General features: G+C 40.0%; 1 protein-coding gene across 5 annotated transcripts in view; it reads right to left on the bottom strand.

Moving 5' to 3' along the window:
• Positions 1–1869: 1869 nt before the first annotated feature.
• The window catches only part of LOC119120235 (MAM domain-containing glycosylphosphatidylinositol anchor protein 1), a 96719-nt gene continuing 70602 nt past the window's right edge, over positions 1870–27986 (bottom strand). For 4 of the 5 annotated variants that reach the window (XM_037246951.1, XM_037246948.1, XM_037246950.1 and 1 more), the window contains 11 exons: positions 27631–27960; positions 26792–27088; positions 23944–24210; positions 23694–23842; positions 19648–19828; positions 19444–19467; positions 16281–16433; positions 16035–16196; positions 12783–12913; positions 5337–5454; positions 1870–4068 (listed from right to left, as the gene is read on the bottom strand). In XM_037246951.1, coding sequence (XP_037102846.1) covers positions 3983–4068; positions 5337–5454; positions 12783–12913; positions 16035–16196; positions 16281–16433; positions 19444–19467; positions 19648–19828; positions 23694–23842; positions 23944–24210; positions 26792–27088; positions 27631–27960 — 1898 coding nt within the window. In that variant the 3' untranslated portion in view covers positions 1870–3982. The remainder of the gene's footprint in view (positions 4069–5336; positions 5455–12782; positions 12914–16034; positions 16197–16280; positions 16434–19443; positions 19468–19647; positions 19829–23693; positions 23843–23943; positions 24211–26791; positions 27089–27630; positions 27961–27986) is intronic. The other variant, XM_037246952.1, reaches the window with a different exon arrangement.

Below are 27986 nucleotides of genomic sequence, written 5' to 3' on the forward strand. Positions count from 1 at the left end.
ATTTAAAGACAGCAGAGCAGCAGAGCTGTGATTGATGAATAATGTAAAGAGGACAGTCGTAAGGATGTTCAATTGTTCTTCCTGCACACTCGTGGCCAACACATAAGGGATGCGCGTGGCCGAATATCAAACCAATGGAAACAACTCTTCAAATGTAAACGTTATATTATATTATATTATCAGTGTTGTTATAAGTGACGTACGTACATACATACATACATACATACATATGCAAGATCAAACATGAGCCATGCTGGCACACAAACTAGATGATGATTCAATAAATAAATAAGTGAAATAAATGAACAATACATGGTGAGCGATAATGTTTGTGTGACAAGGCAGAGCGCTGCAGTGTAATCGATGGTGTGGTATTTGTTTTGACGGAAAGACCTTGTGGTGACACGGCGAAAGATGATATGTGTGATTCATTAGACGTTACGCACAAATTAGCCTTGCGCATCTTTGGATATAAAACTCGTTAGCAAGCCAATGCTGATTTTTTTTCTCATTGCGGTGGGTGTGTGGGGTGCGTGTGCGTAATTTATTTCCTCCTTAGAAATCTCATTAAATGTCACGTGTGTTGTTCAATCAATCATATCCACAGAGAGAGCCAGAAAGATGATTCACTAAAGAGGCAACATTGATAGTGAACAATATAAAATCTTCACTTCATTTAAAAGTTTAATCATATCCAAGTGAATTGCCATTTCGCATGTATCATTTGTCTACCATATTAGACTGTGAGGTGTTGTTTAAAAACGCTTTGGATTAGAATTGATTCAAATTAAATCAGATTCTTCCGTTACAAATGGATATTCGACCCACAACTGTAAAAAAAAAGTTAGTATTCAATCAGTCATGCCATTTGTTGGCAAACAAGTGACTGCCATATTTCTATTTACTTGAGTTGGATGATCCGCCAAAGCACCTCAAACTCAAAGCAACAGGACCGATATTACACTGTAGTGCTTCTCACATGCCAAATTCAAACTATTCAAGAGAGTACACAAAGTATATAATAGGTGGAATGCTAAGCATCAGCGTTTTGTGGACTTGTGCCCAGTGATGATAATCTGCACTTCACTGACTAGCAACGATGTCGTGAAAAAATATAGTAATGTTATTAAATGGGTTGTTGCTCAAGGAGTCAAAAGTCCGGCAACACCATCTGGACGTGCTGCAGGATTTGTTCAAAAGGGTTCAGATTAATTGCATTACAGATGCCCTCCAGCTACTGTTTTCTAATATGACTTTTCTAGTACATTCTCATGATAAGAGAGCTTCATAATAGTAAAACATGTTTATTTTGTTTTGCTTTGATGTTCGTATTGTGGGTGTTTTTATTTGTGGTGTTGGTGATAAAGGTAATTATGACATTTCATTAATTCTTTTCCTGAGGGTCTCAATTTGAAGCAGGGCATTTATTTGCTCAAATGGACAGCACGCCAGCGATAAAAATGATTGAAGGCCACCGTTTTAAGGAATCTGCGAGATTCACAGAAGGTATACTATGGAATAAAGCTTTATGTTTCTTTGATAAACACAAAGTAGATTAGCAACCGGGTGGTGTTTATGAAAGAAATATTTTGAGCTTGGTTCTTACCCAAACAAAAGTGTTTATAAAATGATATAAAACTGAAGAGTTTTTTCTTCATACAAAAACAGATCAGCACCCTTTCAGCCTTGTAGTGTTCATAAACATGATCCAGTTAGATTCTAGTTAGTTGGTAAAAGGTTGTTTCAATGTGCTGTACCGGAAAATGTTTCTTCTGTCACCGCTGGCAGTTGAAAGAAAATGCGCACAAATGTTTTGCGTACATGTTTTTTTTAAAATAGCTACTACATTAAGGAAATGTAACAAAAGCATCAGTTCACCGTGAGGCACAAAAAAGATCAAAACGGGACACGTTGAAAAGCGCAGGTCTGCTTTGCTTTGCTTGATTTAATTCATCCATCTGTAGCGCTTTGTCCAGCGTGAGCGACATACGTGGGAACCAAAAGTGACATTGACATACACTAGAATGTACACTTCAGCAATAGCATGTGGTCAAGGCAAAATGAGATTAAAAAATAACAAATAAACAATAAAAATGTGAGGTGACACAGGCGAAATACAGAAAACACTGGAAAACACCCCGTAATCGACGTAGAGAATTTTTGTTGAGATACAGAACATAATGAATGATTAAACAGGCTACAGTTGTACTCACAGTTTAGACCTGTAGGAATAAACACATAATTATACATTACAACTCATTATTGATGTCATTTGGACAAGAAGATCAAATGTGATTATAAATGTAATGGTAAACTATGGGTTATAGAGCTATAGATATGAGTATTGCTTGATTTTAACAATCATATCCATACCACGCAATGTAAAGCATGTAACCCCAAAGGTTTGTGACGTATCAAGAAACATCACTCTTATGTCAATAAAAATGAACGGTTATGTGGCGATACACGCTTTCATTGCACAGCGAGAATATTTGTGTGACTGTTCACAAGACAGACATTCAAGCGCTAAACAATGTAGGCAGATTTCCTCCATAATTCACCTTTCGCCAAGACCCGCCCACCTCAGCGAGCAGTCCTTCGAAGGTCACATCCAACTTTCAATGTGATGAAATGAAATCCTGCAAAATAAAAGTGAATTGCTGCATTGCCTAATGACCGAGATGATGGACAATGACATTAAGGCGCGACACGTTGCGGCTAAAGCTAGCAAACGCTCTGTTTACTGATACAATCATTCAGGTGGTTAGCTTAGCTTGCTAGGGCCTCATGTTATTAATGTAACGTTAGCAATTTGGTTACTGTGCTACATTACATTGCCAAACTGAGGTCATGACCTTTGACAGACTGCATTGACAGTCGCATAACTTTATCCAATTGCCTTTTGCAAATTATCTTCATTCGAGTTGTGCGTTCTGTCCTGCACTCTGATAAGATAGTCTGCATTTCTGGGGCGGGATTTAGCGAAAAGGTGAATTGTACACGTAATCTGCTCTCCACAGCAGCTACATACACATCTCCAGCTTCTTCTTCCGGGACATTCAATGACTTGCACTTTTCAGCTCTTAATGTAACACACACACACGCACACACTCACTATGCTCGGTACGGTTACCGCCTGACACCTGTGTCACAACACTCACATCACCCATTGCCCATAGCGGCATAAACAAATCCAAAAATATCAAAAACAGGCAAATCGTAACGTCACATAAGTTCAATAAAACCCAAAGGAACAACAGAGGACGTATAAATGTTGTGCTTCTTTAATTTTGTTACATAGAGTCCTTCAGCATCCCCGCTTATGATTAAACTTTGCTTATATTTAATATATAATGATGAATGTACACGTACATATAATCCACGCTGAGCTTACTTTCCCTATGGTGAGCAAAGAGGCTACCACGAACGGCCTCTTCCTCCACCTTTCTTTCTGTCAGTTCATTCATTCGTTTTTCACTTAGTATAAGCCGTCCCTGTCGCTCAGCAGCTCGGCCGGTGACGAAGGTCAGCAGAAGGAAAAATTCACCCACATTATCTGTCTCGTTCGCCAGCTCGGCGGAATCCCTCGTGCTTTTCCCTCAGGTAATCTTTGGTAAGAGTGTTCGACACTTTGGTGTGTCTCGGGGAGAGAGAAAGGGGATGTGGAGGAGGGAAGAAGGGGGTCATAAATGTAGGCTAACTATAAAGACGAGGAGACACTTGACATGAATATTATGAAATCTAATGGGCTAATAGAGGAGGTGTTTGGCTTAAATACATGATAATATGTTATAGTGTGTCATTGGAGCAAAGTGTTTAAATAAAGTAAAAAGCTGCGTTTGCACGGATCATGGATGCAAGGAGGACAAAAGGCGAGTGGGGGGAAGAAGTCTGGGAGTCGGGTCGAGAGAAGAAGTAAGAGCGCGAGTCAGGGCAGTGTCTGTCAGCACAGACAGAAGGTGGCGCTGTGGTCAACCGCTCATCATCTGCAGAACAGGGCGACGACGCAAGAGAGGATGATGGTCATCCATCTGGCTAATGGAAGCGCCTGTGAGCCGCCGATCAGAACTAAGAAAGAGAAGAGCCATTGAATGAGGTCATATTTACGAACAAAACGATGAACGCAAATCTATTTACTTCTTTGTGGATAAGAAGACCAATGTTCGAGCAAGAAAATGGACCGCTGTGACAAAGTAGTCAGAGTAAGCTAATTCAGTTATACCTTCACCACCTATTTTGTAGGAAAGATATGTTTTAGTGTATAAGTGTACAAAATATTATTTTTAGTCTATGTCATTGCTGGCTCATTTGTGAAAAGATCGGAACCACCAAGATGATTCCAACAAAAAGACGATCAAAAATGATCTTGTTGGACTATACATTACTCCGTTGTCTTGATTAATCCATTCGATAGACACTATGTTATGTACGTCTTGAAGATTACTAAAAAGTTCTTCTCACTTTTCTGAACACTTTGTTATTCCTTGTGTTTAGCTCACGGAGTGCATTACATTGGCAGACAGACGAGTTTTTGTCTTACAGCGAACGCTCAGCCGCCCGCCCGCCTGCCTGATAATTACCCATCTGCCTGCACGGAGTGTTCCCACTCGCGCACAACCTGCAGGACAACCTCATACAAGTCTGAAGTGCTCAAGAGCTTTCCCCTTCCTGTTTACACCATCATCCATTATTCAAAGCATCCGCCAGTGTCTTTACCCACACATATGTGCCACATCTCACATTAGCGAGCAGGCACACATGGCAAGCTGTGGGTTTGAGGAGCTAAATAAAAAGCAGAGTGTTAATAATTCACTTTCTCGGTTTTGTTGCTTTTCCTGGGCTTTCATGTTACGGGCCAAGCTGGCTGTGAACGTGTTCTCGCACATTATATGCTTTCACAATGACCTTGCAGCCAAATAACAAATTGTCATGAGTCACCATTACATTTATCTGTCACTCCATAAATAAAACATGACTCAATATTGGCAGACAATCAATGTGAATAGCCAGGTATGGACTTTTATTATGCTCCATCATTATTATTATTATTATTATTATTATTATTATTATTATTATCATTAATTCATTCATTTACATGGCATGTTAGAAGTTCTCATATATTTTGTTTAGAAAAATTTTTTTTTTTAGTTACTCATGATTGTGTTCTTATTTTAATTATTGTCATTTATGTTCTGTAGTTTGTACATAGTAATGCTATATAAATGACGTTGATTCGAGTTGTTAAGTAATTTTCTTCAAACTGTAACAAGCTGCTCTTGCATGATTTTTCATGTAATTCATGTTTACCTCTGAAAAACAGTCCCAATCTATCTTACCTGTCTTACCTGCGCTGGCCATAGTGTTTTGCTGTTTGCATTTGCCGATTGTGATAGACACGTCATCGATAGCAATGTCACCCTCGAAGCTCTTCCCTCTAATTCCTTCAAAAACAATCTGGAAAAGACAAAATGAGACAAGGAAACACAGTATGAAACGCAACGTTTAAGTAAGTTAACTCTGATCGAATGGCTATGACTGGTGGGGTCCCTCAAGGGTCAGTCCTTAGACCCTAACGACAACAGTTCAATGAAGGTGTGTCACTATCAAAAACAAATTAATTACAGTAGGAACCAACATTTTGGAATTTGGGAATCGAATTATAAATCCAACAATCTCCCAATGTATAGGAGCGATCTTCTTTTATGCAACCACAACAACAAACACAAATACAACAAAGAGACTCATTTACAAACTTTCAGGCGACTTTCCCATTTCAGGCAAAAGCCATCTGGTTTTGACTGACAGTCTAATTACTGTGGCGTGCAGAGGCTCCAAAAGCCCATCGCACCCAGCTAATCAAAAGCGGAGCATATTCTGCCTGGAATATACCGGGGGAGCACAAACAAACAAGGAATCTACTTTGCTGGGGTACAGTAACAATAATGGCACAACTATAGCAGATACTGCCAAATGTTTGCTTGTATAAAACATGACAAGTAATCTTGTCCGGGGAAAAATAGTGATGTAATGGCATGTCATAGGTGTGGATTGGCGCCACATTGAGGTGTGCTGATTTACATTCCTTATTGCAACTAACTCGTGAGCTAAGAACAGAAAAAAAGTTGGCTAAATTAGATAATTAATAATAAAGTTAATACATCAAAAACTGCAGCCAAAATGTTTCACATATAAAGAAAAAAACACGCAGTGAAAATCTTCCTTGTCAAAATATTGCATTTTTTCTACTAATTGCGGGGCATGATAAAGTAAATTACCATGATGGCAGGCTTTTTTTTTTTTATATAATTGGCAGGCTCTAAAATTAAAAGTACTCTATTATGCCTCTTCCGTAACGGCCAATGCTAAGTCTATGCATTATCTATGAACGACCTTCATTTGCTGTGTAAATGCATGTTCTTATGACAACATGGCTGCATGCATCAGTGCACTTGCAAACTTGTTTGCTCAAAACACGTCAAAGTTGAGCTTGTTGCATAATTAAAGGCACAGCAAAAATAATTGGGCGATGCAAATCCAGAGATTAACAAGTGACCTTGACAAACAAGCACAGTTTCTTGAGCCTGTATGGAACACAAATAAGATGCATAGCAAATTGCATAAAAGATAAAAGAACAGTATGAAACATAATTCATGCTGCTTTATCTGAGGAGTCTTTGTCACTTTGTTTGCAAAGTCAATTTTTGAATTCAGGTTTTTGACTCTTCCACAAAGAATTTTGTTTGGTTTTTGAGCAATCCAAAGAATGCAAGATAAATACACAGTAAACTTCTTATTATAAAATGCCACTTTCCATTAAGTTGTAGTCAGGCATCTTCAAAATGTGAGAAGCTTCATTAGTATTTATTTAATTTATATTCCCTTTACACTTCTGTGACAGTTAAGAATGTTATTTCAGCCTGGACCATTAGGTTTTATGATAGTTTGTATTTCCTATTGGGAAATTTGTCACCCAGCAACACAGAATGGATTGTGTTCCACTTCCCCCCCTTTTCTGGAATAATAACGAAGAGTGAAAAAAAGAGAAAATATAGACAGGTAAATGTGAATAGCAATCCTTAATGTAACAATCTATTGACTCTGTTTTTCTTCAAAAGACGACGATTAAAAAGTAAACTTTGTCAGCTATGTCAGGTCAAACTGTAAATAGATCTAAAAATGGGGTTACGGGTCACAGAAGGTTGCCGCTGTCCTTACTATGCCTGATATATAACGCTGACATTCACCAGTAATTACGTACCCTACTTTGTGACACGTGTAAGATGCACTCACTTTTAAGTTCTTGTCGAAGAAGCGTGTCGGCGAGGGACCCGACTGCGTGTTTGAGTGTGTAACTCCGGGATCAAAGCGGCTCCAGTAAAGCTTCCAAGCCGGCACTACCAATGTGTCGCTTTGTAACCTTTACCGCTGCCATTGATGTGCGGTTCGCATACAAGAGAGGACGCGGCCCCAAGGGACGCTACTGCAGGAGAGTGTGACTTGAGATAAAAAAAATAAATAAATAACAACTACCCAGGTAGCAAACTCTGCACGGAACACAAGATGGCCCCTGGGTAGTCTACGCTGGAGCAAGTCGGGACACGCTCTTATTATACAATACAATACAATACAATACAATGGAGATGTGTACGTAGAAGTTCTTGACCTGAATAAACAACTGGCATGAAGGCCAGTAGCTTGAACTAAATCAATTTCAGACAGGATGCTGATTGGCAAGCTTGTAGGCGCGAGACAGATGGCGCTTTGCTGGAACAATAACAAGCCATTGCCGCAGATCTGCTGACTGACAATGCGAGGCAATTTTGAAATGTGCACGCCAAGCTAAAAACAAAATAAGAAAACATTATTTCGGTTACACGCCTCCCCTGAAGGTGCAATAAAGACAAAATTAAGAACAGAAAAAAAAAATGCTCATAAAATGGCTATTTCCATTTTATGAATTTACATCATGTTTCTGTTCGCAGCAGTGAACAATTTGAATATTTTCACAGCAGTTGCGTTTGGCCGAGCTCTTGTTTTGGAGGGACAGGAAGCGAGGCAGGCCCTCAAAGACATTCACTTTTGTTGGCAGTGGCAACAAAGCGAGGGAGAGCTGCTGAGACGAGTGGCAGCACCTCAAAGGCCTCGGGCGTTTGCAGTCAGTACGCTGCACACAGGACGGAAAAAGTTTGCCATCTCTGCGGAGACGCTTTTGACATGAAACAAACATCCATGGGAGGCCGCATGTGCTGACACAGAAAACATTTGCTTAAAACTCACAACTCTTAGGAGGATTCAGAGATAGATTTGACAATTGTTCTGACATTTAAGAAAGGTGATAAAGTGAAAAAAGGTAAAACCAGAAAAAATAGATATTTTTGAGACTTTTCTAAACTCTAAAAAGTTATGATGTCACTACATGGTCTTCCAAGCCATGAGTGACTCAAAATCTGGCGACAAATGCCATTTTCACAGGTAAAGATCATGTGATCACTTCAACAAGAACAGGTTAACACGGGTCACTCGCGGTGCCTGAACTCAACACTACTGACATTTAACATTTACCTGACTTCCCAAAAAGATCAAGCGAGCAGTCGCACACACACGCGTGCGGAAACTTAAAAGGGCAACTTCTCGAAGTTTATATGTTAATGTCAGTGTACTTGTCACGGTGAGCAAGAAAAGCCGGTGTTGTCTTTTCGGTCGTGTCCCCGGGCGTACCTCAACTACACTACAGGCAGGGGCTTGTTATTTTTCAACTTCTCATTCTAATATATGCAAAGTGGCTGGACTGGCATTTGCTAAAAAAAAAAAAACAACAACACAATACAAGCATTTTTTTGAAAGTTGAAAACAAATCCAACATTCAATTAATGAAGTGTATTGTGTCATCGTGAAGCAATAACGGCATTGAGGACCCGATTTTGGAAAACTGCAGAGAATAACTGCAATAAAACCAATTCAGATATGTAGGAAATTACATTTTGAGTCGACAAAGGCAAAAGGGCAAAACAGACTTTACAAAGCAATCCTTTACTATATCAAAACCAAAATGAAACAACAACCAGTTCATTCGTGTATTTCCCTTTGTCAACCTCAGACAGATTAATCATTATCGATTGGAACAGAACAAACGCTCACCGCCAACAGGGTGGGAAGGAGCGACAATGTAGGAGGAAGACACGGAGCTACCGGAGGCGCTCTTAATCAGGGCAAAAAATCCAGAACAGAGCAAGAGAGAGAGAGAGAGAGAGAAAACGATGGAGGAATGAAACGGTCAGAGAGAGAAATGGGATTCGCCCTGCGGCCGCTGATACATAACAAAGTTTTAAGAAGGAGGGAGAAAGTGTGACAGGGAGGGCTAACGTGAAAAAAAGTCATTTATCAGCTCACCTCAGATGGCCTGTGCCACATTCACGGCACTCACCGTACTTTGTGTCCGTATATGTTCAACAGCTTAAAAGTATTTCGATATCTTGGGGCGTTGCTTTAAAAAAATGGCATAAAAAATTCATGACGCTATAAGAAATAACTCGATTAATTCCGCAAGAGTCAAATGTCAAGTGTTATTTGTTTGCGCGTGTAGTTTGGGGCGCATTAATAATTTATCACTCCATATTTGAATATCTTTAAGGAAATATCAATAGAGGGTCATTAGTCTTATAGATGACATTTAGGAGGAAGTTTAGCACATTATCAGCTTCTGGAGTTTTTTTTTTTACATCTTGAGGTGACCATGACTGATTTGTATTCTTCCTTTCAGTTGAGCTCAAACATTGAACGTCACGGACTCTGACAATAAGTGGACGAGTTGCTTGCATGAAGAAGTGAATGTTTTATTGCAGTTCATTAAGAACCACGTTGTGTTTGCTTGCCCCTTGGCCTGCTACCGCTCCACCTTCATTATAAGACAAGCTTTGCACATGAGCCGAATGCCTAATGCAGCCGGTCAGTTGTTCCGCTCAATAAGACATTCCAATTGGGTTTTCCAATTTTGATATTATACAAATGTGAGCAGTGTCGTAACGGCATCAAAGTAAAGATTTTTAGCCCAATAGCATGATTAGGAATGTTATGCTAAGAAATCACCGGGTTACAATAATGATAAATGGTCAGTGCATTTATATCTGGGTTCGTTGTATATTATTCAAGATCCACGTTTACAATGCTCCATTATTGCCATGAGAGCTGGAAATCACGTATCGGTTGCCAAGGCGACAACACTTCTTTCGCACGCATCTCTCTCATCCATCTTACTTTACGAGTCTCGATATGATGAATATTTTAAAATGCAGTAATCACTTTATTGAAGCTGCAAATATATGTGCCACATGTTTTTTTTTCCCCCTTCTTTGTCACACACGCTTTCTCATATTACAGACTGCTGTCAGTTTTACTGTGAGCAGGAAATTGTGTAGTTTGTCCAAACCAGCATGTGCTGCTCTCGTAAATTTTCAACCACTATTTTAAAATTTTACAAGCCGACTCGTGGACATACATGATACCACAATCAACACTACACGGTTTTTACTGCACCTGAGTCCGACTTGGAAGACGCATCCTGTGGGGAAGGTGGAGCGATTTGATATTAAAGCACAGGCATTGCCTTATGAATATTCATCATCAGGTTGGCCATATGTGACAGTAATGATATGATATGAAAAGGCTATCAAAACTGTCTAAAAAAACGTTGAAAAAAATGCATTAGAAATGAACTTGTGTGTGCGCTGTGTTTACTGAAGGTGCTCATTACATTGCTCAATCAATACACCGCCGAGACTGCCTAACATCCCCAAGGAGTGTACCTCTGCCCGTTCACTCTTTTACACGTATCCCAATGTACCCCATCTAAGTGAAAGGAGCACATTGCTGCAGAAACAAAGTTAATGAAGGGCTCACGCACCCCCCAGCGTAGGTCTTCAGTCTACATTCATCATGGTTTCGATTTCCCCCATGCATGCGCACACAGAGAGACTCAGGAATCATTACAGCACAACTTGCAGGCATCCCCGGCACATAAATAAACATGTTAATTGACCTGTCATTGCTAATTGCTGCGGGGGATAGGAGACTGCTGCTGCTATGTGTGTGTGTATGTGTGTGTGTGTGTGTGTGTATGCAAATGTCAATGGATCTAACGTGGTACTTAAGCAGGTGGATGTGTTTTATTCAAAGACAGATGTTTGATTAAACAATGTGTGTGATTATTGTTTTCCTTTTTTAGTAAGGACTAAGTACCCAAACAGTCAGCACTGTGTTGCACCGCAGAACCAGACAGAGGGAAAGACAAAAAAAAAAGTAGACTGATACAAAGAAGGAGAGAAAAAAAAACCCGAATTGGTTTGCTGTCTCTACCTCTCACACCAATGAGTTGGAAACTTACTCGGCCTGACGCAAAGAAGCAAAGAGTGATCTTGCTGGATGGATTCAAAAGGTTTTCTGTCCTGACTTGTTAAAGTCATCACACCAAAATGTGTGGATGTGTTTATGTGTGTTTCAAATTCAGGGGAATATACAGTACTTTATATTCATAAGTTGAATCTTTGTTGTATTATATTATTGAAAAATAATATGATCAGTCAAGCTGTTGTGTACATCCCATTTTGATCTGCGAAACAAGCGTTAAAACCATGTCGTCCGCCCGGAGAACAGCACATCCTCGATGAGGCAACTAATTCTTTGGCAGCCGTGTAGACGAAGCTTGTTGCTGACATTCAGCAGAAAAAGCAGCTGAATGTTCGCTCAAAAGGTCCTCGCTGATCAATACGGACCTCTATCCAAAAATATCAAACTGCTTGAAAACAATTCACTGGCAATATCAAATCTTAAAGTGAATGTAGACGTGTGACATCATTTGAATTGCTCTCATTAGTTCTGATCAAAATTGGTTTAACAAACTTTACGGATTGGGCAAAGAAAATTCATTTCAAAAGCTACACTTCTGGCACAGGCACCAACAGGACAGATGCTTTGAGATTTATTTTTACCACATTGGAATAAACGAATTCAATAACCTTGTCTGCAATTAGCTACTTCCCGACATTTATTTGCATTTACAAGAAAGACTAAACTAGTAGAATTGCGTCAACTGCATGCGCAAGTAGGCTTCCGTGAGCTCATAATTACAGTTTTAAAAATTTTATTCACCCCTTTCTCTGCACCACAATTCCCTATGAAAAATGGATCAAATTCCAAACAAAGTCTGAGGCTCAATTCTTCGCTGGATTCCTTTATTCCAAGCAGCCCCCAGAGTGTCCCCCCCCCGCCTCTTTTCTATCCGACTTCCCTCTTGGGAAATATGCAAATGAGAGGAATCCTTCAGTAGATGAAATCTCCCAAAGATAAGAGAGTTGACAAGAAAAGCAAGAAATACCATGTAATACCATGGAAATAAAAGCCTCATGAACTCTTTATTTTTGTTGTCTTCTTCTTAGACCAGCAAACTCACAGCAGAGTTGAAACATGCCGTGGGCCTGATCCAGTTTCAACAAATAGTATTGAGGTCTCTACTACAGGACTGGGTCACAAATTCAGGTCAAGTCATGGCTTTGCATGCAACATACGTAGGTGTAATAATAACAATAAAAATAATATTAATAATAAATAAACAAAAATATTGTTTTCAGCAAATGATCCATGACCCTGACGTGCATGATTTTTCTTTTGTATATTTCCTCTTCTTCCAACACAGTAATTTTTTTATGATCCTTATAGCTGTGCTGTTGTTGTTTTTTTTGTAACGATAAAACACACACTGTAGGATATTGTTCTCATTGCGCTCTTACCTGAAATGGTCCACTGGGACTGATGTCAAAGTACGCTTTCTTCCAGTCTGGGCCCTGATGACCTGATTTGGTCCACAACATGGAATCCACTGAGGCAATGCTCCTCACTTTCAAAAGAACATTGAGAGTGCCTGTAAAACGGAATTGCAGATTTAGAAAAACTGATTAAATACATTCATTGGACATAGCGCATAATACCATGACATTCAATTCAAGAGCCGTACCTCCAGTTACAATGATCTCAATAGATTGTGATTGTTTATGTTACATATTCTCCCTGTGCTTTTTATTTTTACATTTATTTATTTTTCATATTTATTTATTTATTTATTTACTTACTGGTACTCTGTCTTATATCCACATTCCCAAAAATAAATATAATTGAAAATTCCTTAGTGTTCATAGGTGTGAATATGTTGTTTGTCCCTTCTCTATGTGCCTTGTGATTGGCTATGATGAGTCAAGAGAGCAAAAGCGCCTCTGATCCAAAACTGCCTGTGGGCTCCAGCTCACGCATGACCCAAGTGAGGACAAGGATGGCACATCAGATTGTAATCTTGTGGCTTTGACATCGAACTCCAAAGACTTGGAACCTTTTAAGATTTTGAACCATGGCTGATTTGCGCCCACTTATTGAACCCATCTCATTGTAATGTGTGCTGGCCATTTCACTGAGCCTATTTAAATCATATCGTAAAAGATTCCATCACATAAACAAAACATTAGTAGAACATTAGTGGCTTTCAAGCAACTCTACTGGAGTACAAGTTATCGTACTTTAGCTTTAAACATTTTTTGCCAGACATGAATTTGAGTATACTGCCAACTGTGTTTAATATTATGCCACAAATATTGAGCGATTGACCGGCCATCCCACCTAACTTTCAAAATCGCAAAAGTTATTCACTTGCGATATAAAACAACCTCCCTGAGGTCCTATACACAAGCTCGGAGCACAGCTCCTCGAACTCTCTTAGGTCTCAAAGTTGAAAGAACTATTCATCTTCTTAAGCATTCTCAGACTGCTCTCAAGTGGAATATTAACCAACATCTAGTCTCTTAACACATGCCTAGGCAGCACTGCTAAGGTATTTTATGTGTTTCAATTTGGTAGGAGTTCTTTTTTGTTGCCAGAAAATTCATCACTCCATATGCCCACAAAATGTTCAACTGACTCTCATGGGTGATATTTGTTTTGGAGGTAATGTGACTCGAGACTTGAAATAATTAAGCTAGTAAGTAATTAACATTTTAGTCTGTCGCAGGGGATGAGCGCCAAGGGTAAGTGTACTGTAAATGACATCGAAATCTTTTTGGATTACGACTGGAAGATTTAAAAAAAAAAAAATCTTTTAAAACACACTGGAATGCTTTTAATTAAAAACCTCAACAGAGGATCATTTAAATAACTGTTCATTTGTTTTCCATCGCCGTGCACTCAAAACAATCCAACCGTTCCAAATCAGCTTGCCAGTGGCTTGGTCCAAGAAACAGCCAAACTAAACCTTGAGTACAGAAACATGAGCAAATGGTGTTTACGTGCTGCTAAGAGTGAAGAGTTGCATTAGGTGACCTAAACTATTCATGGCACCCTCACCTAGCCTAATACGGACTTTTATGTTCCACATTTTGCAACGCAAAACACAGAATATACGCTATAAGTGCCTTTTTCAATAACCTCCATGTACTTCCTCTTGAAAACGGGTCGAGTGCGTACGTATCGGTGCTTTTGTGTCGTCTGACTGCGTGCGAACATCAATGTGCTGATGGCCTTTCCGGCAGCTCATTCTACTCAAGCCTTTTTACACCACCTTGCATCTCGAACAAAGCCTTTCATGCTCTTTTGAAAGCTTTGTAACATTTTTCTGAAACACTGCTTCACTCATGCTTCCTCATTTTGCTAACATCCAGCTCTACTCTTTTTGTTGTAGTAGCACCTTGCCTCCTTCTTTATTATGGCCAAGGAAAACACGTTGCGACAAGACGGTTGCAGCGTGAGCTCGGCCGGTGGAAGGCAATTAAAGTTAACAAATTGTAAGCGAATGGGAGAACAACAGCATGGATGAAAGGGGATCTTGTAGAGAAGCTTGGCGTGAACTGCTAACAGATTGTTGTAATTGTAAGCAAGCACCAGGTGACAGATGTTGCCTTGCTGCAAAGCACTACCATCGGGGATGAGAACTTTGAGCCTTAGAGAAAATTGCCCTGTTTCTCGGAGAATTTACTACCTTTGTAAACAGTCCCTTTTTGTGTTTCGGTCATCAATCCTAAAGTATTCCTATATACTCTCGCTCAGCATTCTGTGCTTGGTGGAGGTAAGATCCCATAAAAAAGTGATGAACTTGATTTATTGATATTTTACAGATATATAACTGGAAATGTCAAAAAAAGGTTTCTGAGAAAAGCAAAACAAAAACAAAATGTTAAAAATGTTTTTTTAATGCTAAATATTTCTCATAATTAACATTTACAACTATTGGCTATGACTATTTACCAACTCAAATCATCTAAATAACACAAATAGCAAAAGCAAGCGGTTTTTAAATTAACAAGTGGCGTGTGCGTGTGTGTGTGTGTGTGTGTGTGCGTCTTAGGTTGTTCAGGCTCTGATGCCTTGTAGCTGTGTGACAGAGCATATTATGATGAACAGCTTGGCCAAGTGACTGAGTCTATGGCGCCATTGCCATAAATCACACACCCACTGCCCACTTCAAAAACAAACACAAAGGCACAAGTGGAAACATACAAAGACCTGCCACCCCAGGGTTTGTCTACACGTCAAGCTCCATGGCTCAGGAACAGAAATCAAGAGTCGGACAGAAGCGAGAAGATCTGAGAACCTTCGCTTCTGAACCCTCGCAATGGAAAGAAGTCCAAAAAGTAAAAACTCAAGCGCATGTCAAATGCTGAAATTTGAGTGTGATCTTAGTTGAAAGTGAAAACTGAATGTCCTAACGGAAAAGTATCTACAGACTTCTTAAGAGCTTTTTTAAAGGCCATTTTGATTCAATTTAAGACCTCGCATTCACTAAATGTGACTGTTTGGAACGAGTCTTATGAGAGTGAATTTAAAAACTCTACAGACCCTTTTCAAAAATGTTGGAATATTAAAAAAAACAATAAGAGCAGAGCAAGAGCTGTTTTTTTTTTTTTTTTACCATTAATGCACCTTAATATTATTTGTCGAGAATAAAAAAATCTGCATCACGGACCTTGAGGTGTGCATGTATTATTCTCCTCTCATTCACTCACCAATGTGTTTGCCCTTCATGTGGTAGAAGAAGGAGACACAATAAGGGACTCTGCCGGATCCCTTGGGGCCCCTGACCGTGGTCACGTTAAAAAGTGGAGAGAGCAGACGAGCCTTGTCCCCCAGAACTCGTGGCCGTGATGCTTCGATGTACATGTAGTAGCCTGAAAAAAAAAAAAAAAAAGCGACATTCAGAGATCCGCACAGCTGCGTGGAACTGCAAATTAAATTCATTCCCCTTTCCTCACCCTCTTTGGTTCCGCTGCGATCCGTCTCCGGGCCTGTATTGGCAGACCTCTTGGGATTCTGGGTCAGGTGATTCTGTCGCGTCCAGTCAAAAACGTCGCTTCGGTCTTGTGAAAAACCACAAATCCTCTCATCCTCAAAGCCACACACGTGGTCTGGTGCGTGAAAGTGGAAAAGCAACTGTGTTAGATTGGGGATACATTTCTGATAATCCTACATCTATTTTTTTTTTTACAGATAATGTGGGAAGTCTGAAGTGGTTCAATATGTAAAAATTTCAACAAAATATGATATTATTTCTACAACTATCAAAAGTTCCTTTATCATATAATTTTCTCTGGTGGTTTTTACTTTTAAATAAATAAGTAAACAAACAAACAAACAAACAAACAAACAAACAAACAAACAAATAAATAAATAAATAAATAAATAAATAAATAAATAAATAAATAAATAAATAAATAAATAAATACAAAACAGCCAAGTTGGCATTTTGCAACCTGGCAACTGCCCTGCTTGAATCCGTCTGACATATTGGATGGGTTTATGAAAAGAACTTCAACCTCCAAGTGACTTAACTAGAAGGCGAGTTAAATGAAAAAGCCGACAGTTTTGTATCTTGGGATGTTCATGGGCTAAAAATCAATATTTTCTAGCAGTCAGCCAAGAAAAAGAATCAGTGTCTGACCTGGATTACCATCAAATAATGTTGCCTTTTTTTTTTTTGGTCGCTGTTTCTAATTCAAACCGCTGACCCAACTCCCACCCCGGCTCATGGACATGTGTGCGCTGACACATCCTCCCAAAGAGCACCGTGTGACTTTTCGGGTTTTTCTTTGTGAAGTTGGACTGGAGCCAAGTGCAGTTTATCAACTGATCTGGACAGGGAATGCTCCTAGAATGCCACTACATAGATCACTTCAGGAAATGTTCCTGTGCTTGTTTGCAAGGGGCGTACGGTACTTTAAAAAAAGAAGGCTAACATGTTTGGAACTGAAAGCCTTTGCATACGTCGGACATCATGGAATTTTAACTTTTCAAAAAATTTGGTTCAAAAGCCGAGAATCTACAAAAAAAAAGAGAATTGTTATCCCTCGCTATGCTGATATAAATATTTTTTTGAGGGAGTCCTATAAATATTACTTTGATTTCATAATTGTATTCACAACTGTTTTCAAGATAAGATCTATTGTAAATGACATTACCGGGTAAGATTTACTTAAGTAAACCTGACAACCTCAGTCAAATGCCAAAGAATACTGAAGTGGAAACTTTGCAAAGCTGGAGGATCTCTCTGCACTTGTCTGTAAGGTACGTATTAAAATTCAGAAGTTACAAATTACTTTAAAAAAACAAGAATTCAACAGGCAATTTCAATGACCAAATCCAAAACTGAGCGCCATGAGTGGATCTCCTTCGCAAAGCTAGATGGCATCTTCATTCTTCTAAAATAATTTTCTTTGGCTTTTTTGCGTTGTATATCCATTCGCAAGGTGTCAACGATGATAACCTGAAGACTGTGCTGTCCGAAGAGATCAAATTATTTCACTCGCCCCGGGCGCCGACCGCCCACCCTGTGGCGCTGTGTTTTAGATGTTAACAACCAAGGAATCTCTCTCACTTTCAGCTGTCCATTGACACTCTGGCATAACCTGAAACTCCCCACACACCAGAAATGTAATTTAAATTCTGTATATTTACCCATGTTTAAATAATGACATCACAAAAAGGGAGCTTAACATCTTCACATTCAAATGCGAGCCAAGTGTAATATGATTAATGAATAATGAGTCAGCCCAGCCTATTGATATTTGGCCAATTAATTGTACCCTATATTTGCTAATTAGAGTCTTCGTGTGCATGTGGGATCCGTTGTTGATCACTTTAATCAAATTCTACATAATCAACAATATATTAAATCAATAAAACCACTCATTCATCAGACTCGTGTTTACTATATCTGCTACTCTGCATAAGCGAATGGCATCCGTGTTAGAATTTGTTTCGAGGGGGTAATTTATTACTATTCACACCCTGCTCCGCGACATCCACACGTTTCAATTTGCACCATTGTTCTCACAGTCTGTTTGTTCCAATGTGCAGTTGTATTTTCATTTCATCGTCCTGGCAGAGCTGAGTGACACGAGTGCCAGACAAATGCTGCATGTCGCTTACTGAAGAGGACAGAGAACATTTGGCGGACTGATAAAGACGAATGACTGAAAACTTTTTACAAAAAGAAAGGTTTGAGACGCACAACCTTAAAAGAGATGTAGGTTGAATGCTGCGTTAAAATAAAACGGGGGAGAGGACAGATTGGATGAGTTTATGAGGTTCGACCACAGGAGAAAAGTATGGAACGTAAACAAAAAATATGGCTGACAAATGCAATAAGATTTTGTTTGTTTGTGGAGAGACAATCTGGCTCTCAGCAGTCTGGGAAAACAAACTTTTTCTTTTTTGCCAATTAGTTGAAGGCTGTGGGATTATCTTAAGACAAATAAACACCTCCTTACATTGGTTACTTTCATTTTCATCTGCAATATTCAATACTTGGACCAAATCAAGCTAATGATGCGAACGATACTTTTGTCAGATTTTTCTAAACAGTTGATCCAAATGACAGCCAGCATAATTTTCAAGCAATCGATCATTAGAGTAAAACTAGTTCTCTTTTTCAACCTCTCAATAATAACAGTATTATTTTTTAATTAAAAAAATCGTTCCAAATTATTACGCACAACAGTTTCAACAGTTTATAGATTTATGAAGATCTAAAAATAGCCTTTCATTGAATGTGTTCATGTTTACTGAAATCAAAACCTATTTTAATTTAAAAAAACATCTTAATAGGTCTAGTTACACTTTATCATAGGACCCTTTGGCTATCATCTGTTCCAGACATTTATCAAAAATATAGACAGTGTGTAATTTTCACATGCTTCTCATAACACACACTCTTCCCTAAAGCAACCAAATTTGATCATCACAAGACTTTACAAATCACTGTTGACAGTTCTGGGGGCCATAAAACAAATTGGCTTTTCGGTGTAAAAGTAAAAGAAAAAATCAAAATGCGCTGCTAATTTTACCACCCTGTCATCAATCATTTGGCAGCAACAAGTTTAGAAGATTAGAAGATGGAAGCTGAGTGAGAGAACTCACCTGTGGATCTTGGGTAGGTGTACGCTGTAAGAAAACGAAGCACTGGTTAACATGATCCACAGCAATTAAGGAAGTAAAACCTTTAGTCAAACAATTGTGTTTTTGGTCAAATTATGCACTGATGTTTTGTTAATTGTGAATCCATGAAAAAACCTTGTGTTCAATAATTTCAGTATCCATTGAATCTATTTATAGATCACTCACGTTCTGAGTACTGGATGATGCGACTGACGTATTCCCCCTTGCTCCACATGGTGATGGCGGCCAATCGGACCTCATAGGAAAGAGGTATTCTTAAGTCAGGAATGGCATAGGACAACAGCACCCCATTCTCAGGCTCCTTGTCCTTTAGTTCGATGTGGTCCGACATCAATTTTTGCTTGTTCTGAATCAAACACAAGTGTAGAAAGAGAAAAGTGGAACTCAGATATAATGCACGAGAAATAAGTTACTAGGGAGTACAAATAAATTCCCAAAGTGCACAAATTCAACAAATAGGATCACAAATACAACAAATGTGCTTGGGACGCAGCTATAATGAAAGATACACTCGAAAGATTGCGACTGCACTACAGCCGGAATAACTTCTTTCCCAAACTCAATTCCCTTCTCTGCTACCTTTGGGCATATTTTGCTGTCTTCTCAATTCCTTTCCTTCCAAATATTATAATTTCAAGATTTGTACCAGAGCACCCAGATATGATAACAGACCCATCATCGGTTGTGGTATCTTCCAGCCATGCTGACGGCTCCTTGCGGATAAAACTGATCAGTTAATGAGGATACAAGGTTAAGCAGGACATTTGTTCTGAATCTACACCATTCCGATATAATTAGATTAGAGCAACACTGATTGGAGCACTACAGATATTGTGCAGTGGATAACCGCTAATGGTATCGTATTGATCTGCATATCCTCAAATGATTTCACGAGGGTGCGCGCCCTTCATATTTCCTTTAACGACCAAGTATGATTCAACTCTAAGCGTTTTACCAGCATGCTTAGAGATTTTAATGAGCTCATGTTTAATAATAGGAAACTGACACAATTTGCTGCTACATTTAAAAAAAAAATATATATATATATGAGGTATTTAAAAAGATTAAAATATTTAAGATAAATATTTTATTTATTTTGATGATGAGGAATAAAAAAATAAAGATATGAAATTATTATAATTTATTTGCATTTTGGTACAAAAATGAACTGCTGTAATGGTTGGATATTGTGCTTCATTCATCTCTTGACTTCTCAAACCTCACTCGATACGGCACTAAAACACAGCCAAGTGGAACAAATGCTAATTTAGTGCAGTTGTAATCTTGTAATATTTAACCCAAAAAATTCTGTGTATTTTGTTGACACTATTTTAAATTGACAACGCTTTAGCTGTGTTAGTCCACCCCTGCAGCGAAGGCTCCATTAGCTGTGTATCTGCCGCTGATCCGAGCTACTTAAAGACCTGACAGCACGCTACCTCTAATGTATTAGGTCAGCCACTCGACCATGACACGCTGCTACACCTACAGCATGCAATTATCAGATAATGCATGCAACAGAGGTGCGTGTATGTGCGTCCGTGTGTGTGTCTCAAACATCTGACAGTGACTTAACACAGTGGCCAACAGACACGGACAAATACAGATGGTGCATACTGGTACGCAATAAATGTTTGATCATGTTCGTTTTCTGTCAACAACCTGCTATAATGAAATATACAGAAGAGCCTGTCCTTCACATATATACTGTGCTCACATGCCAGAAACTGCATACGCCCACACTGTCATACAGTATTTATATCAATTTACTACCAGCTAACACTCATTAATCAACATTTAGGTTCCCACATTATTGCAAGAGTTACGCCCCATGTAAACATTCAAGCATCACATAAACACAGTGTGCATAATGATGCGCAACATAAGAGAAAAGCGGAGCTGTGCGCATGTAATATGCATTAAGGATGTGGTAAGTGGGAGAGATGAGTCACTGATGCAATGAGCCTCAGAAATGTGTGTCTGTTTGTATGCATATTGTTTTCAGCCATGAAAACAGACATAAAAGATTGTATATGTCATGAAATGGATGCGGCTTTCTTGAGTCAGCAACTGTTTCCATCCGGAACTCCACTCTCTATTATGGAACTTCTCTGAGCTCTGAAAGCATTTTAATGGCTTCTTCTGCTCCAATTTGAACCATCTACCAGCAAGGATAACGTCAAAGTGTTCTCTACAGACTTCTTGCCTCACTAGATACATACCTGCATATTTCAATAAAAAAAAATCCACAAGAGTATTTTCTTTTGTAAAGATACGCCAAGTGATGAGCAAAAGAGTGTGAGATGGTGGAGGCATTCGCACAATGGAAAAAGTCAATTATGCATGTGAACTAACTACGGATTGAGAACATGAGAGGAGGCGGCCACTTCAAATAATAATGAGTGTGAGGTTAATTATTCTCTTATGCTCTATTCATGGATCTTTTTCAAGACTTGATCCAGCAGTCCGCTGCTATAAGCCGTGTGGACGTAAAGTCATTGTTGGTGTGTGCTGTAGGCTGATTACTTTTAATTCACCAAGATTTATTTTGCTTTTTTGGTCATTTCTCATATATATGATAATGGAAGGTGTCGTGACACAATCTGGGTATGATTTTTGAGCCCGGTGCAAGTCTAGCAAAAAAGTTTTCGAAACTCACTAAAAAAGCGATCAGAGAACGAACATGACCTAAACAAATACACTTTTTGTTCAACTTTTATTAACACTTCAGACAAGAAGAAGCTAACACGTGACGTTCAAAAGTAAATCAATTCTCCAGTAAAGACATCTGCTCCACGTCTGATATGGGCACTTGTGTGTTACCGTCTCAACGTGTCCCCCGGGAGCCCCACATCTTCGGGCATGTGCTAAAAAGATGGAGTGCTGAGGCGTTAAGAGGTTGAGCCGGAGAAAGTGTAGCCGGAATAGATGGCTTGTGAAATGGATATGGTATTACTTTTCAATGTTCTGCCCCTCGAGTTAATAGTTGAAGGGACCGTTGAGATATCATGTTTTTCTTGTCATTTCCATTTTATTTTTCCCCTTTCAATACTCTCCACGTTTTTTCTGTTTTTTGCTTCTGTCTTCATTTGCACTCAACATATCCGCCGTTCATTGTAAAAAAAAAAAAATATTCCGAAGAAAGTGCCATTGAAGCTATTGCATCATAGCAAGTTATTCCAACGTAACAGTATTTTACTCAACTATAGGTTTTGACTACTAATTCAATTCTATGAACATCTGAACACAATATAACAGCTAGAAGAGCTGCAGGCATAGAAGTGGGCAATGAAATGAATAAAAAGGATTCTTGTGTGCGTGGTTTATCATTTTTTTCCTAATCAGAGCACAAAGCGTCGCGATCGAGTGGAAAGGTCTGAGGCATACAATGAAATTGAAATCTCAAGGAAGGACACAGCTAATTCTCCTCCTCTTTAGAGCCGTACTTCATTTGGCTAGCAACCCGGTATAAAAAGAGAAGAACTAACTATTCAGCTGCACAAAAGCAAGCTGGCATTGTCTGCATTCTGGTTTGCACAAACGCATACACACACACACACACATACTCTGAAAAAAGCAGTCTAGCATTGAGGGGCTAAGTTGAGACGAAAAAGAAAATAATTTTTCCAATGTAGCCACTTTTTTTTACATATTATGTCGCAATATTGGTGCTGTTCACTCACTTCTCATGATCTGCTCCGACTTTATTTATATTTAGTCATCCTGTGTTTTGTACTTCACGTAATGTTACATGCTGGACCTTGGTGTGAAATGAGCTGTCAGGTGAAAATAAAGTCACTGACAGTTGAGAGCTTCAGAAGAGAGGCCATCAAAAAGAAGAGGTGCATGGTACCATTATTCATTCAGTCTCAGTCCCCAATTGATTAACTACACATTTACTCACCCTCCCACAGCTCTTCAAGGCTCACGGTTACTTTGCACGAACACCCCGCCACATACAGATGCGTGTTCCCGTGCTTCACAAAACAAGCAGATCTCGGAGTGTGTTTGTGTGTGTGTATTTGGATTACAGTGTATCGCGGGTACCTCCACCCAAAGTCTTTGTATACTGATTTTGGACCAAGACATGGCACATTGGCCAATCACAACTATGGACAAAATTCCAACCCAGAACTGTGAGATAAACCACAAGCTCCAACTTTCAACTCATTCCGCAGGTTCCTTCAGTGCATACTTGGGCTTGACTTTACCTTAAGGACATGAATCGAGTAGCCGATGATACGATCTGTGGCCTCTGGGTTTTTCTGGGTCCACTGCAGGTTGTAAGAGTAGTTGTTCCCTTTCAGAATTTTCACCGGGTTGGGCGTGTCAAAGTAGAATTCAACCTCGTAAGGTTGTGCTGGGGAGCATTGAAAGGAAAGAAACCAACAATTCCATCATTTCTTCATTTTATTTGAGTGTTTGCTGCCACATCATCGTGAATTTGTTTTGTTTACTCACCAGAAACCTGGAATCTACATGTAGATGTTCCTGCACTATTGCTGACTCTACACTCATAAGATCCATTATTGGTCGGCTCCAGTTTGAATCTCAGCTGAGGGGTCTCCTTCAAGTCCGGCATGGGCATCCGGACAAATTCGCCGTTGCGGTACCAGCGGAAGTCCGTGATACGTGGCGGGTTGGCGCGTAGGACCGAACACCTGAGGTTCACCATCTGAGAGTTCTTTGCACGTGTGTCCTGAAACACTGGGTCCAGAATGGGAGGATCTGTGAAGACAATTTTGGTAAATTAACCTTTCCTCATGTATTAAGAGATATAAATTCTTGATAATACCCAATATTACCAAGATATTCAGAATTTCCAGAAAGGGCATACCCGTCTCTCTTGCTAACTTATGCTAACAAGTCACAATTAACCTACCTGCAGCCATGCCTGCCTTTGTGGCTAATGACTGACTAGCCGCTGTTGCCCCGAGGTTAACGAAGACACAACGCAGATAAATTAGTCCACCCCGAATCACCAGGCAGGTCTTTCACCCTCGGTTAATCATGTGCATCGTAGACATGCCTGCTAATGATGGTATTGCCCTATTAACGGCAATGAGATTGCGTGTTCGGGGTCCCAAAGGCGAGGCAGCGTGGCTATAGTACATTATGAGTCGCGTTTATCAGATGCAGGTGTAATTATAGTCTAATCTACGTAATGAGCAGAACAGTCTGATGGGAGATGCAAAGACAGTAAAAACAAAGAAATACAAGACAACTTTTTGCTGTTGGACATTTTATAATGGCCACTTGTTCAAAGCGGCACACATGTACTTAATGTAGTGTGAAGCTGAAGGTTGGCTGAGCGGTGAAGGGTCGTCTTGTAATGCCGTGCGCTGATTAGTGTACGGTCACATAACCTGATGCCGTTTATAGGCACATACAGTATGCATGCTGATGTCTGACTTTGGTAACACGAGTCAAGGACGCAGAGCAGGTAAACTGTGAAGAGAAGACCCTTATGTGATCCATTTTTAGTTCTTAACAGCATAACAAAGGTGTCTATGCCCTTTTGGGCAATTAAGCATGACCCTTTGGTCACAGGTGGCATTTTAAATCACTTCTCTCAGGATATCATTAAATATAGTACCCTAGATACATCCTCTTTTTGAAAACATGGACGATATGTGCTTGGATATTTCTTAGTCTTCCAGTCCACTATAGCTTGTGTTACACTTCGGTCCTTTCTACGTTAAAGGTATTTGAGATCTTTGGAAATTTTGCCATCATCGGACTTTTGCATCTCTTAAAAAGCTAAATATGTCCGTGACATCTCACTAACTCCTTCAAAAGCTCTCAGGCATCTCCATTTTGGTTTGTTTGCCACCCGTCTTTGTGACACACCGCAATGTTTCGTCTCATCAGAAGAACGCAACGAATGTAAACAAAGGTTTCGTTGAATGCAAATAGATTCCTCTGCGGTGACAGCAAAACTGATCAAGCCTAACATTTACAATAAACAAAGTAGAAATCAATTTAGAGAAGGAGGTGGTGTGCAGATACAGCAAGGAGGAATGACAGGTAGGTCGAAAGCAACAATGAGGAAGACGAATGACGTGGAAAGTGCGGCGTGAAAGTGAGCGAGGTCGATGATTGAATAGGAGCGAAAGGATGGGGAGACGGAAAGACCGGACCAGACAGAGGGTGAGAGAGGGAGAGGCTCCTCCCTTCGTCATCTGATTGATGATGATGAGAATGGCAATGAGGAAGAACAGCCAAGTGGGATGGAAAGAAGAAGAATAGCATGCAAAGAAAATAGAGTAGAGGGGGGACGAGTGTGCCAAGACTGCATAGCGTCTGCCGTAAAAATAATGTCATCGTTCCCTCACATCAATTAACAATGCTAAATGGACAAACAAAAAAGCCCGCATTTAATGAAGAACAAATTAAGTATGGTGTGAAATGTAGACCCATCTGTTTTCCAACACGTTCCCGAGTTGTTGCTGTGTTATCTACCCTCCTGTTCCATTGCCATAACCTGACAATAACACTTTTCTTTTTTAAACTTAGCACATCACCATCCATCTCGTCACCTTCCCAAATGCCACTTTTCCATTTCATCCTCGCTCTTGAACCTGTTTTTGGTCCACACACTCTATCCGTGTGTCTCATCTCTGTGTTTCTCTCTGCACCCAGAGTGGGGCGGCCACCTGGTCCATTAATCAGACTTGGCCGGTGTGGACAGCGCGGCTCACACAGTGTTGTTGCCCTTCCGCCCGGCTTGCATTAGCAAGCCCTGTAAATCCTTGCGGAGGAAAGGAGCACAATGGAATCCGGTAATTTAAACTGCTTCATTCTGCTTCGGGTATATCATATAGTAAATTATATCTTGGCCTTTGGGTGCCTCAAAGAGAATAATAATATTTGATCTTTCTTTTTATGCCGGGTACATTTAACTATACTCTAGACTACTTCAGTTACAGCACCTCAAGGATTTAGCCGATTTAAATAATTAAAGGACAATAAAACAGACGGGAGGAATGATAAAGGCAGCCTCAAACCAAAGGGATGGGGATTCTCTTCTTCAGTGGGTGTTAAGTCAAAGGGGTGCCAAATAGATTTGGAAATAATTCTATACTGACAATAAACTGTTGTTTTAATTCTGGCACAAGTTTTATTTCTCCAAGGGAATTTTTGATTGGAAAGTATACTCACTTATAAGGCAATATCACCAAAAATGCCATTACTATATTATGGGACCAAACATTGCCCAGGGCTCAACAAGTTGAACAGGCCCAAGGTGCTCCTGTTATGGAGCTAAAAAACGTATTTCTTGTGTGAAAATATTCACTTTAACACTCACATTGCACATTGAGCTGGACCTGCAGCTCTCGCCTTTTGATGTTGAGACCGTTGTAAGGAGCAGTCTGGCAGCGGTAAGCCCCCATCATGTCGCGGCTTATGTTTCTCAGCCTCAAGCGGCCATCGGGCGTCTCTACCACAGCCTTCCCAGAAGGCATCAGCAGGTCCTTTTCTACGCGGGACCATAAGATTGGTGGTCGTGGTTTGCCATCCACTAAGCACACCAGCTCAGCTGTCCCGCCTTCTCGTGCGCTAACCATCTGACCGCTCGGAAGGACCATCAGAATTGGGGGCGATACTAGAAGGAGAGAAAATGCAAAAGATTGAACATTCATTAATCGACATTTTATAGTGGCTTAGGGCTTAGTATGCAAGGCAGTGGTTAGGTTAGGAGCTGTGAGGCTAAGAGGTGAACGTTGTAAAACCCACAGATGGTGTCTGACAGTTAAACTTGAAAACAGAGGCAGATGGCGAATAAAAAAGGTACAAAAGAAAGTGACGTTAACAAGGCACATTTTATTGAACAATCACACCGCTTTAATGCAACATGGGAACCGTGAAAAGCAACGGCCGCTCAGTGTTCGGCGCTAACATTGTGGCTAACTACGCAAGGAGGAACTAGATACATGTTGGCATGAAATTTTGTCAAACAGAACAGGGGCCAAATTGAAAGGTGTTGAAGTTATTGAACTGTATTAATAAGAGAGAAGAAAAACAAAATGGGAAATGATCTAATGTGCTAAATCAGCACATTTCAAAACCTGCTTGACATTTAGTCTTTTAACTGACACACTTTGGAAGTCATGCCAATATGTCAGATATGTAATAAAAAGACCTTACCACTGTTCTGGGAGATGTTGACATCCACTCGGAGCTCTGGCACGCTGCTGCCCGGGAAGTTTGCCACGCAGCTGTAGGTTGCCAAGTCTCGGAATTTCAAGTCCACAATCTCCAAGCTGCTGGTACCCGGCGCCATATCGGGGTCGCTGCGCAGCAAGATCAGACTGTCCGTGTTGAAGACCAAGGCGCCGTTCTTGTACCAGGTGTAGTTGACCTTGTCCTGAGGGTTGGCATCGACATGACACGACAGCTTGAGGTCTCGACCCATCTGGATGCTTTCGCTGTCCTTGTTGGAGTCTGGAGTAATCTGGAAGGTCAGGTTGCTCATAGCTGGGCCAACAGAAGACGAGAGCTGG

The sequence above is a fragment of the Syngnathus acus genome, chromosome 3 (genome assembly GCF_901709675.1).
Source record: "Syngnathus acus chromosome 3, fSynAcu1.2, whole genome shotgun sequence".
Taxonomy (NCBI): domain Eukaryota; kingdom Metazoa; phylum Chordata; class Actinopteri; order Syngnathiformes; family Syngnathidae; genus Syngnathus; species Syngnathus acus.